The sequence below is a fragment of the Humulus lupulus genome, chromosome 3 (assembly GCF_963169125.1).
Source record: "Humulus lupulus chromosome 3, drHumLupu1.1, whole genome shotgun sequence".
Taxonomy (NCBI): domain Eukaryota; kingdom Viridiplantae; phylum Streptophyta; class Magnoliopsida; order Rosales; family Cannabaceae; genus Humulus; species Humulus lupulus.
This window is the reverse complement of record NC_084795.1, coordinates 184,122,757-184,136,107: the sequence shown is the minus strand read 5'-3', so window position 1 is coordinate 184,136,107 and position 13,351 is coordinate 184,122,757. Positions and strand designations below refer to the sequence as shown.

The window sequence follows — 13,351 nt, the reverse complement described above, 5'->3', positions numbered from 1 at the left end:
ATCAATGCCATAGATTACTCCACGTCTTGGATGGGCCCTCTCATCAACTACTTAACCTCGGGGGGAGGGGGGTTGCCCACAGATAGGGCGGCCACCAGGAAGCTTTAGTACCAAGCTCCCAGATACATCATGGAGGATGGCAAACTATATTGCAGAGGATTATCCATGCCATATCTCTGATGCGTGTCAAGGATAGAAATTAGTACAATCATGCATGGAGTGCACAAAGGTTTCTGCGAAAATCACACAACCAGACTCAGCCTGTGCAAGAAAATCCAAAGTAATGATATTTTTGGCCAATGATGAAGAAGGATTGTGTTGATTACATCCGCAAGTGCGAACAGTGCCAAAGGTATGCGAAGATCCCGCGAGCCCCTCCAACAGAAATAACCCTGATGACCAGTCCCTGGCCCTTAGTAGTGTGGGGAATCGATTTGGTAGGATCGCTCCCGAACGAGAAAGGTGGTGTAAAGTATGCCATCGTGGCTGTCAACTACTACACCAAGTGGGTCGAGGCGGAACCAATGAGCACCATCACCTCCAAAAAGGCCTTGAACTTTGTAATCAACAACATTGTATGCTGATATGGCCTCCCTCACAAAATCATGTTCGACAACGAGAAGCAATTTGACAGCGTCCACTTCACTGACTTTTGTGAAAGACATAGCATCACCGAAAGCTTCTCCGCGGTCGCCAGGGCTTAAGCAAACGGGCAAATAGAGGTCATGAACAAGATTTTGAGAGGGACATTAATGAAAAAGCTTCAAGCCTACAAGAGCAAGTGGCTAAAAGAACTTCCTCGCGTCATATGGGCATACCGGACCACAAAAAGAATGTCTACCGGACATGCTCCCTACTCAATGGTATACAGATGTGAAGTGCTCATCTAGTGGAAACGGCAGTCCCATCTCACAGACGAGACATATATGATCCCTTCCAGAGCCACGCCTTACTCCAAGAATCCTTAGATCTCATTGAACAGATATGGGAAGAATCTCAAGTTTAGCTGAAGATGTATCAGGGAAAGATCGCCAGGCACTTTAACTCTAAAGTTAAAAGTAAAAAATTTGAAACCAGAGATCTAGTCCTTAGAACAATCTTCCCTGCAACCCCAGATTCGGGAGTGGGGGTTCTAGGACCAAACTAGGAAGGACCCTACGAAATCCAAAATGAAGTATGTGCGGGAACGTATCGCTTAAGGCGACTAGACGGAACAGAGGTCCCAAGGGCCTTGAACGCAGAACACCTTCGCTTGTACTATCAGTAGTCGGGAGGGCCTGATTCTATTATTATTTTTTCTTGTAAACAATGTACGCCCTAGGGAGATTTCTTACTTAATAAAAATGGTGTGTACAAAACATCATAAAAAAAGATTGTAAAGAAATAAAAGTTCCCGTCCGTCATTGTTCTTTTTCTGATAAGTGACCTAAGACTACAGTCTTCGATCACTTGGGGGGTATGACCATCTATACGAACAAGTCCAGGAATAAAAACAAAACAAGATGCAAAATGCAAAGTTTAGTCCTGATCTGGACCGTATAGACTGGGGGTAGCAAAACCCAACAAAACCAACCAGGATGCAAGGCTCAGGCCCAGTCCTAACCCGGACATACATGGTCCAGGGGGTACAAAACCCAACAAGATGCAAGGCTCAAGGCCAGTCCTAACCCGAACATACATGGTCCGGGGGGTACGAAACCCAACAGGACGTAAGGCTCAGGCCCAGTCCTAACTTGGACATACATGGTCTGGGGGGTACAAAACCCAACAGGGCACAAGACTCAGGCCCAGTCTGAACCCGGACATACATGGTCCGGGGGGTACAAAACCCAATAGGACGGAAGGCTATGGCCCAGTCCTAACGTGGACATACATGGTCCGGGGAGTATAAAACCCAATAGGACGTACAACTCAGGTCTAGTCCTAACTCATACATAAACGGTCTGGGAGTACAAAATACCTAAAAAATGGTTAACCTAGCGTGGTCTCAAGTAATCGAATCCTTGTTCATGTCTCCTCTAAAATGGCCTAGAACCATTGGAATGTGAGTCTTAGGTCTAAGTTGTTTAAAATTAGACTTATAAATGGCCTAGGCCGTTGGAACCTGACCCCTAGGTTCGAAATAAGATAATCAACTAATCTCTAATGGTCCAGACCGTTGGAACTTGAACATCAGAATTAGGACAAATAAATCTGATGATAGCTAATAACTCCCTAGAGGTCCAGGCCGTTGGAACCTGAACTTCAGGATTAAAGTGAGTTAACTAATTAATTCGTATCCAAAAGGAATCTCTAACTGTCCAGGTCCTTGGAGCTTGAACTAAAAAATCAAGATAAAAAAGCTAAGTCATATTGATAAGTCCAAAATGGTCCAGGCCGTCAAGACACGAACACGGGTACCTGGACATGCTAAATGCCTTCTACAACCTTTCTCTAGTGGCCCCGGCCATTGGAACTGGCACCAAACATTCGACTCATGTACATTCAAAGTGGTAAAAAACTTAGTGAATTTTGGAGGCAAAATAAACGAATAAAAAAGGAAAACGTTATACAAGAAATAAAATCAATATATAAAAAAGCAAACAAGAAAAATTGTCTTGGACGCATCTGTGTCCACAAATGTGATACAAATATAAACAAAAAAGAAGCCATGATTACAACTTAAAGGCCCAAGCCTAGGCTTTGCCCTGATCAGGAACATCCAGGATGGTCTCGTCTTGCTCGTCCTCAGCCAAAAGCTCTACATTAGCTTTCTCCTTAGCCTCAAACTCAGCTCTCTTCGCAGTCGGATCAGGATAAACCCAGAGGTTCATGTCCTTCCCCTGGAGCCAGGCCAAGTAAATGGCCTCGTCAAAAGTCGCCTCCAGCAAAGCATTAGCCTGCTCCTTCTCTTGGCGAACCTCATCGTTTCTCTTTACGTACAGCTGAAGAAGGCTGTCCAGGGCCTGAACCCGGGACTTGAGGGTTGCAAAATTCTCCCGGTCATAGCGAGATTGGGCCTCAGCTGCTTCCAAGAGGGCCTTGGTTGATGCCTCTAAGCCTCGAACACGGACAAGCTCCGCTTCCAGGCTATCCACCAACTTCTTATGGTCAGCGTCCTTCCTGGACAAAGCTTCCTCGTGCTGAGCTTGAATCTGGGCAGCCTCCTCGCGATCAGTCTTGATCCAAGAAACTTCCTTGGCCAGGACCTCCTTAGTGGCTTCCCGCTGGTTCACGACCCCCTCTAGCTCCATCTGGGCCATCTCCTGCTTCATCACCATCTCAGCCGCCAGATTTGCGTTCCGATGAGCCAACAAGGCGTCCTGGAACAAACCAAATTTGAAAATATACAAGTAATAAGTATGGTAAAGTAAAATCTCACACGTGCTTGTGAATTATCGCGGTGGCCTGGTGAGGAATGGCCTGGGAGACGACAGGACATCTTAGCTGGCCAATGAAGCGTACCGCTTCAACTGGAGGGTAGACATGGTATTTCCCACCTGGGCCAGCAAATATGCAGCCAACAGAGTCGTGTCCTGGCCCAACTTAGGCCAAAATTTGATCTTGACTACCAGTCTGTCCACAATAGGTTGGGGAACACTGAAAGCCTCTGGACGATTGGAAAATTTCACCTTCTGCTGGATGGTTAGGGCTCGGTACACCTCATCTCGTTTGTCCCGGACTTCATCCCAAGCCCGGGACACCATCTTCGTCCTCTCCTCCTAAAGGACCTGATCCCCTTCCTCAGGAAGAGCTTGGTTGATAGGGAGCTTGGGCACATCTGAGAGTTGTTGCATGATGATCAGGCTCTCCCCTGAGGAGTGATCCTTAGCCAAGGTAAGATCCTTGGTCATGGCTCGCTTTGGGGATCCTATGGCTATGGAACCCGCTGCCCTCTTCTCTGCCCTCCACCATCAAATGGCTCCTGATCCAAGTTAATTACTTGGAGAGGAACAACTTGGGGTGGGATCGTTTTGGCGGGCACTACCAGGGATGAACTCGTAGCTAGAGCCCTCTTAGAAACATCTGGGACTGGCCTAGAACCCCCGAGCACCAGCTCCATGACCTTTTTTACGGTCAGGACCTTGGAAGTTTTCTTTGCCGACACCTTGGTCGCGATCTCCGTGGCCTCGATCATCTCTTTCATCTTGGCCACAGGGTTAGACATTTTTGGATAACATGAAATAAATGGAGAAATTAATCAAAAAAGCGTATGAAGGGGGACGGGAGTAAGAAATTAAATCAAATAGCAAGGTCTAAAGTCCTCCGGGACAAACCCTTATGTAAAGAACGGGCGTGACTTAACGCCCCTAGGTCGAAGGAATGAATGCGATCCCCCATGTCGTCTAGGTCCAGAAAAATACCGTACTGTAGGAACCCGGATGAATACATGAGGGTTAGCATATCTAGGACAATGGGGCATGGAAGCCCCAATTCTCTGACGGCCCTAATCAGGTAGTCTCAGTGCATTTGCCTATCCCTAGTTAAGTCCTCAAAGTGAGGAGCATAAGTTAAAACCAAAGGTGAATTACCTTACCTTGAGATGCTGGCTCCGGGAGCCCCAGTATTAGGATGAACCTCCTCGATAAGGGTGTCCAGCTCTTCGGACATGACCCTCTCCTCTTGGTGGGCCTCCTCTTTCTTCCGCATCTCCACGTCTGCCTCCACAGCCTCGTTATGCACGAGGGCTAACTCCTCCCTCAAGGTGGGATCCCTTTCACATTGCAGCCGTAGGAGGCTAGGGGCCTCTATTGTCTGGTTGGCGGCAAGCATCCCAACCAACTAGAGATTGTCCATGGACACAAAGCCTCCCACGTCTAGCTTGACGATAAGGGAGACATAGTACTTCTTCCAGTCCAGGATCGATTTCGTGAGGAGAGTCTCGACGTACGGTCCTGTTTCCTAGGAATGTGAGTGCGAGATAGATAAAAAAAAAAGGAAAACCATAAGAATCAAGGGGGAAACAACTTACCCACATGCTGGAGGTCCAGTACTGATATCGCCCAATAACTCCTAAGCGGTCGCAGTAGTAATCAAGCTATGTCGTATCCATAGAGAGGTAAAATACAAATAAAAAGAAAGATTAGTAAATTAGAAATAATAAGCTTTGAAATAAGGTAACTTTGAAAAAGAATATATATATATTTTAATATTAAATAAACAAAATCGAGGAATTAGAATCAGAAAGAAAATATGGAAGACATAAGTTTCATTCATGCAAACATATATATATTTTAATAAAATTGATTCATTATACTCAACTATAATTCTACACCATTAATTATAGTTGGAAAATATATATAATAAAGCTCACCTTAAAATATGTTCTTTAATTAAATTATACTAACTTCTAATTTTAAAAACCTATCATATTAAATACCTTAGAGCGACAAAATACCAATGGAAGAATGCAGTAAAAAACATATAATATAACAAATATCCTAAATTAAATTAAGAGCCTAAATTACATAAGAAGAGCATGACTAGACTTATGTAAAAGACACTAGTAAATTTAGAATAAAAATTAGAAGAAAATAAATTTAATTGTAACAAAGATATAGAAATAAAGAACAAAATAAAGAATCAATATATTAAAAATATAATATAAAACATGAACTTCACTCTAGCCTTTCCACAAGAGAATTTGGCATAAAATAGGCCTTGTTTTCACTCAATCTAATGAAAAGAAATGAAAGAAAAATAAGAACAAAAGTACTTTTCTCTCTCACTATACTCTCCACACTTAATTCCACAATCTGATACTTTTTTTACTCCATTTGGTCCTCTATTTATAGTGAAAAAAATGACTCAAAATGTGTTAAAATCGTGTACTAAAGAGTGGGAAAAATGGCTGCAAAATAGGTGCAAAGTGGGACAAGTGGGAGACAAGTGCAGCAAACGTTGGCCACATGTCAAGCACCGATTGGCTCAGCTTGGACTACGTCAAGCGCGTGGGAGACAGCAGGCAGATCGTGGCAGCTACTTTGTTGGGGTGTGGGGAGCAGCATCAGGTGCGACTGGAATGGCTGGAAGGGGACATGTGTCGCCTGCTGGAGGAACGACTCAGCTCTAGGCAGCTTGGCTGTGCGAATGGCAGGCTGCCATGTGACAGTGTGGGCACTTGCTGAAGGCTTGGGCCTGGGTTGTTTGGGCTTGGTTTTGGGCCTATTTCACCTTCAAAAATGCCACTTTTTCATAATTTCTTCAATTATAATTCTTTCTTTCTTTCTTCTTTATTTTTCCTTGTGTCAAAATACATTTTATTTCCTGAAAATTGAACACAAATTAAATTAAAATTAATATTTTCAAATATAAAATATATGACAATAAATCCATGAAAATGTTAATTAAAACTTAATTAATTTTAAACTTTAAGATTAATAAAATGATACTTTTGAACACTAATAACAACCCCCAACAAGCTTATTGCTAGTCTCTAGCAATTCAAGCGCAATTAGAAATGTCAGCATGATATATTTCACGTCAAAAATTATAAAACAACTTAAGTATTAACACAAAATGTTAGTAACAAGTCAACAAGAGTTATTAAAATTACTTCGAGTAAATCTAGAGTTGTGAGTGTGTGCACCAAACTTGAACCTTCTTATCACAAACCATAGCACATAAAGCCCTCGAAATTATGCCAAGTAAAAGTCTCAACTCCATTAACCTCTCATGTAATTGAAAATATTTAAAGTTAAGGGTTTTGCTCATGGAGTTGGAAATAAAGACGTAAGCACTCATCAAATGGATATATATTTAGGACAACTTTTAAATAATTATTGACACGAAGATAGGAAATAAACTATTTGGACAACCACCATAAAGAGTACCACAAAACCAGTTTTTCAGGAATTCTAACTTAAATAGACAATCTTTACATTTATTCTAAGAGCCATAAAATAAAACATGAAATTAATAAACACACATTTTTTTTTGAACACAAGAGACAACATAATTGAAAATGATAGAACTATTACTAAGCAAATATGTGCTAATCAACCATCTTACAACAATGTTTGGCATGTGCATTAGGTAACTCTAGAGAAACTCTTAGTAATACAGATAACAAAAATTGACTCAAAAGTAACATTTTGCAAAAATAAATATGTAATTTTTAAAAAATTTGACCGTGAAAATATTAATATGAAAAAAATCAACATGAACGTGCATGAATATGCTCACCACCCCCAACCAAAATCTAACAGTGTCCTCAATGTCTCAAAAGATAATAAATTTAAAAGAGTGGGGAAAGAGAACACTTGGATAGTGAGCATCAAGTGATAGAGCGAATATTGATTCTCTAAAACATGAAAAATTGAAAACACAAAATGATAACAAATAAAATAAAATGACAAAAGGGAAATAAACAGAAAACAAACCTATGTACAAACAATTTGGAATACTACTCAGATGTGGTAAACCGTTTCCACGAGAGTGACTTCTTCAGGTTGGGTCACCCTCTCTTTGTAGTGTTTCAGTCGTTGGCCATTTACTTTGAATTCTCTCCCATCAGTTGGGTCAATGACCTCAACAGCACCGTAGGGAAAGATGGTTTTCACAACATATGGGCCAGTCCACCTTGATCTCAGCTTGCCAGGGTGGATATGCAAACGAGAGTCATAAAGATGCACTCGTTGGTTTGGCTCAAATTATTTTCTTAGGATCTGCCTGTCATGGGCCGCTTTCATTCTAGCCTTGTAGATCCTAGAATTGTCATAAGCATCGTTTCTTAACTCTTCAATTTCTGACAACTGAAGCTTACGATTGAGTCCTGCCGCCTTGATATCAAAATTTAGGCTTTTAACTGCCCAATAAGCTTTGTGTTCTAGCTCAACAGGAAGGTGGCAGGCTTTACAATAGACTAGCCTGTAAGGAGACATACCAAGTTGAGTTATGTAAGCAGTGCGGTATGCCCAGAGAGCATCGAGAAGTTATGAGGACCAATCTTTGCGGTCAGGATTAACCGTCTTTTCTAAGATTTGCTTAATTTCTCGGTTGGCTAACTCAGCTTGGCCATTTGTCTGTGGGTGATAAGGCAATGCAACCTTATGAATTACACCATATTTTTGCATTATGGTCTCAAAAGAATAGTTGCAAAAATGGGTCCTTGATCACTTATGATAGCGTGGGGTGTGCCAAACCTAGATAACACATTTTCCTTTAAGAATTTCACAACAGTTGTGTTATCATTATTTCGACAAGGCACAACTTCCACCCATTTTGAGACATAGTCTATGGCGAGGAGAATGTAAAGGTAGCCAAAAGAAGGTGGAAATGGTCCCATAAAGTCTGTCCCCCAACAATTGAATATTTCTATTACAAGAATTGGGTTTAATGGAATCATATGTCGTCGGGACTGGGCACCTAATTTCTGACACCTTTCACATGATCGACAAAAATTGTTAGTGTCTTTGAACAAAGTGGGCCAATAAAGACCACACTGCAAGATTTTTGCAGCAGTCTTTTTCATAGAAAAATGACCACCACAAGTTGCATTATGACAAAAGTTCAGGACACTAAAAATTTCATCATCTGGAATGCAACGTCTCATGGCACGTAGGAGACAGCAGTCAGATCGTGGCAGCTGCTTTGTTGGGGCGTGGGGAGCAGCATCATGTGCAGCTGGAATGGCTGGAAGGGGACACGTGTCACCTGCTGGAGGAACGACTCAGCCCTAGACAGCTTGGCTGTGCGAATGGCAGGCTGCCATGTGGCACTGTGGGCACTTGCAGAAGGCTTGGGCTTGGGCTGTTTTGGCTTGGTTTTGGGCCTATTTCACCTTCAAAAATGCCACTTTTTCATAATTTCTTCAATTATAATACTTTCATTCTTCTTTATTTTTCTTTGTGTCAAAATACATTTTATCTCCTGAAAATTGAACACAAATTAAATTAAAATTAATATTTTCAAATATAAAATATATGACAATAAATCCATGAAAATTTTAATTAAAACTTAATTAATTTTAAACTTTAAGATTAATAAAATGATACTTTTGAACACTAATCAAGTACCAACGTGGGGTTTTTCTCCAGGAGGAACCCGGATGTCATGAACTAGTAGTGTCTGACATCCGGGGGGGTTCTTTTAGGTGCTATAGGGAGTCGGATAGTTAACACACGACTTTAATCTGTAGAAGCCGTCCTGGGTCTTGTATTTTGCATTAAGCTGGGGCTACAACTTGTAAAAATACAACACCTCTGCGGGGGTGGGCGCTGGGGTCTCCTAAGATGCATAGAAGATGCGCTACCCCGCCAGCAACTTGTAGGCTTGGGGCAGGAGTTGGAACGGTGCAATTCCAATGAACTTTAGGAATCGCACGAAGTAGTTATGAAGCGGGAGCATAGCTCCCGCACTTATATGGCCTACGCTCCAGGCCCTGAACTCGCCCACGCTGGTGTGGGCCTTCTCTTTCTTCTGGGCCAGCCAGTTGTAGAAAAGTCCGGGAGTCAATTCTACTCCCAATTGCTTCTCCAAGGCATCCGGTAGTTCTGGAACTCATTTTTCTGCCAGTCCATTTCCCATGTGTTTCCCGTGGGAGGCTTGCGCCCTTCCAGGACAATGGGGCCTGGTTGTATGAAATCCTCCGGGTGAAGAGTGACATCACGTCTCATGATCAGGAATCTGGGGACAACAAAGGAAACAAAAAACCAAGGAGTTAGCACCAAAACCCAAGAAAATTGGTTAAGGTATAAGGGTTTCTCCTAAAATTTCTTGGAGAATTCCCCTCCGGACCCAGTTTCGGGATCAATGGAGATCCCAAGGGCCTTGGTCAAGAACTAGGAAGGAAAGGTTTGTCTCTAATGTTCCCGAATCAATCTCTGAAAGTCCAAAGTGATCTGGGATGACTTTGCACTACAGACGTACACCGTTCTACTTAGGACCACCCTACACGGTGTTCCCGACTCTAACAATCCTACGGTCGCATAAATAATACTACAAAAAAGGGAAATAAATAGAGGCAAAAGGCCAGAGAACTTACTGTGAGGTATTGGGTCTGGTAGTAGTAGAGTCTCCAGCGACAGGACCAGCAAGATCTCAGCCTTGAATTGATGAAGGTGATGCAGGAGGTCGTCTACTGGTTGGACTGAGACCAGATCGTCTGATGGTTGTGCAGAACTAGGCTGGGTCAGAAATAAGTAAGAACAGAGAAGAAGCAGTCATCGGAGAAGTTCATTGGCAAACTCGGACATAAAAAGCTCTCGTTTAGCTCTGATTGTTAGAATGTGTAAAGTTATGAATGAAATTCTGGGGGCATTTATAGGGCTAAAAACACACTGCTTGATCCGACGGTTCATAATGACTGTCCTCATCTAACGGTCCCATATTACATAGAGGCTTTAATTAGCCCCATCAAGTATTAGATCGTCGATTCGCCACTTCACAATCTGCGTCCACCCAATCCAACAGTCTGCGTTAGGAAATTTTAAAAAAATCGTCATCCAATGGTCCCAGATTGTGCAGAGATATTAAATAGCCCACTCAAGCATCCTATCAGCATCTCTCGTACAGATGGGACGCCTCAAAAATCACGCTAACACCCATCTGACAACATGACAATCAACAAAGTCTCTCCAGATCCGCGAGGCGCGAGTCACACAAACACACCAATTACTAAGGGAAACATATGTAAAACATGGGGAATTTGAAAGGACGGGGATCACCCAAGTGGCACCTAAGTAAATGAACCCGCCTTCTGGGAAACAAACATGGCTATTGGGATTTGATCTGGGATACTGATGCAAGCCTCTTCCGTGAAAGGTTAACTGAGTGGTCCCCATGAAAATGAACCCATCTTCTGGGAAACAAACCGGGATGTCAGGATTTGATCACGGGAGAATGAAGAAAGTCTCCACCGTGCAAACACAGACAAAGACTTGGGGGGTAAATGTTATCCCTGTTTTTCCCCTAGACGCATGGCACAACATAATGGGTCCGTGGGCTCTCTCGAAGAGATCAAAGGCCCAGCCTAAGCCCAATGGATAGGGAAGAAGAAATTCCTAGTGGTCCAATCATCAGTAACCCAACATTGTACGATGGGCGCCACCATAACGAGGGAATTGGGACCAAGATGCGGATCCAACTCATCTTCCCGGTTCCAACCTAATGGCATCATCCGGGATGTGAGTAAGGGTGGCGGGCTCAACAGTCTAAGAATGGACTGGGACATTAGTAAATAAATCCAAGCTCTGGTAAATGAACCAGGGTCCTGGTAAGCAGACTAGGATGTTAGTAAATGAACCCGAGCCTGGCATATGGGTGGGCAGGATTGAACTTCCCTGACGATGACACATTCCCGAGAAACACGGAGTTTGGTCTCCTCAACTAACATGCAGAAGAGGTTACATATGGAAAGTACGCCGTTATTGGGGAACAGTATTGCCAATACTCTGGCGGATCTTGTCCCCAGGACTCCTTAGAAGCCCACGCGGACCAGTTTGAGGCTACGTATCGCTATCAGTTGTAAAGCTTGGTTATGCCCAAGCTGGCCCAATGGGCCCTGATTAATGTGTATTATTTAGCAAAGTCCTTTGTATTAAGCATCCATTAGTGAGAAAACCCTGATTATATCCCTATTGGGCTTGGATTAGTCCGGCCCTAGCCCATTGCATCCAACTGCCTATAAATAGGACCAGTTGTGCACAGTAGAAGGGTCCCCGGATTTTCTCTTGTAAGAAATTACTCTGGTCAGACTTGCAGAAAAGTCCATTGAAAAAGCTTTCTAAGCTATAATACAATAGACTCGTAGACTAAGGCTCATTAACGCCCCAACCACGGAAAAACTCTATTTGTTTATCTTCAATCCTTTCTTTTTAGTTCTCTTACTTCTAATAATTATAGTGTCCGAAAAACTCGGTAAACAATCACCAATTCATATAATATCGTTTATCAAAATAATATTCCACATAATTCTTAACCGGGTCCAATCGGCTACTAATGGGTGTTCAAAACACGAGATGCTACAATACCTACAATTTATAAAAGTTTCATCCCCGAAACTGAAAACAGATGGGGATACCTTTACCGCATCTCGACTTCTGTCTCCAAGGTCGCCTCTTCATTACCGTGGTTACACCACTGCACCTTTGCCAAAGGTATTGTTTTGTTTCTTAACACCTTGTCTTTCCAATCCATAATTACGACCAGTTTTTCCTCGTAACTAAGATGAGGATCTATGCTATGTTCATCACAACTTAGCACATGAGTGGGGTCATTCATGTACTTCCTTAAGGTTGACATATGGAATACATCGTGAACTCTAGAGAACGCGGGCGGAAGGGCTAGTCGGTGAGCCGCCTTTCCAATGCATTCCAGAACCTCAAACAGTCCTATGTAACTAGGGCTCAACTTACCCTTTTTCCTGAACCTCATAGCTCCTCTCAGTGGAGCAATATTTAACAGTACCTTGTCCCCAACTTCAAATTCTAAAGGTCTCCATCTACAATCGTCATACTTACGTTGGCGATCTATAGAGGTCTGTAGCCTCTGACGAATCGACCTAATGTCCTCCGTAGCTTGGTCCACCTCTTCTGATCCCAAGAATTTCCTCTCACCAGCCTCATGCAAGTGGATTGGAGATTGACACTTTCTTCCGTATAATGCCTCATATGGAGCCATTTTTATTGAGTCATGATAGTTATTGTTGTATGCGAACTCAATTAATGGAAGTTTTACACTCCACGAACCTTGAAAATCTTGCACGCAAGCTCTCAACATACCTTGCAAGGTCTGAATTGTTCATTTACTCTCGCCATCCTTCAGTGTAGAAAGCAGTACACGAGTTTAGTTCCCAATCCCATTTGCATTCTCTTCCAGAACGCAGAGATAAATCACCTGTCACGATCGAAAACTATAGAGATGGGAACCCCATGTAATCGGACTATCTCAACAATGTACAAGTCTGCTAGCTTATCTGCATCGTCTGTTGTCTTAATGGGTAAGAAATGAGCGGATTTTTTCAGTCTATCCACCATAACTCATATTGCATCATGCCCCTTCAGAGTGTGTGGTAACCCAGTAACAAAGTCCATGGTGACCATTTCCCATTTCCACTTAAGGAACTGTACTGGCTGCAATAACCCTGTGGGTCGCTGATGCTCCACCTTGGTTTGTTGACACATCAAACAGTGTGCCACATACTCCGCTACATCTCTCTTCATTCCTACCCACCAAAAGTATCTTTTGAGATCTTGATACATCTTAGTGGTTATCGGGTGCATAACGTAAGGAGTATTATGAGCCTCATAAAAGATTTGTTTCTTGATCTCCTTATCATTAGGCATGCATAATCTACCCTTGAAATCCAACACTCCATCTTCCGAGATGCGAAACCCTGGTCGCATGTCTTTCGTAGTCTCTTACACTAGTT

The 13,351-nt window shown here is 42.7% G+C and overlaps 1 protein-coding gene across 1 annotated transcript; it reads right to left on the bottom strand.

Moving 5' to 3' along the window:
- Positions 1-12,003: 12,003 nt before the first annotated feature.
- Positions 12,004-12,600, bottom strand: LOC133825261 (uncharacterized). The gene has a single exon (XM_062258227.1). The coding sequence runs from the start codon at positions 12,598-12,600 to the stop codon at positions 12,004-12,006; it is 597 nt and encodes a 198-aa protein (XP_062114211.1).
- Positions 12,601-13,351: the final 751 nt, after the last annotated feature.

Excerpts from the sequence above, each read along its gene's own strand:
- LOC133825261 (XM_062258227.1), bottom strand. The coding sequence starts at position 12,600 with ATGGCTCCATATGAGGCATTATACGGAAGAAAGTGTCAATCTCCAATC.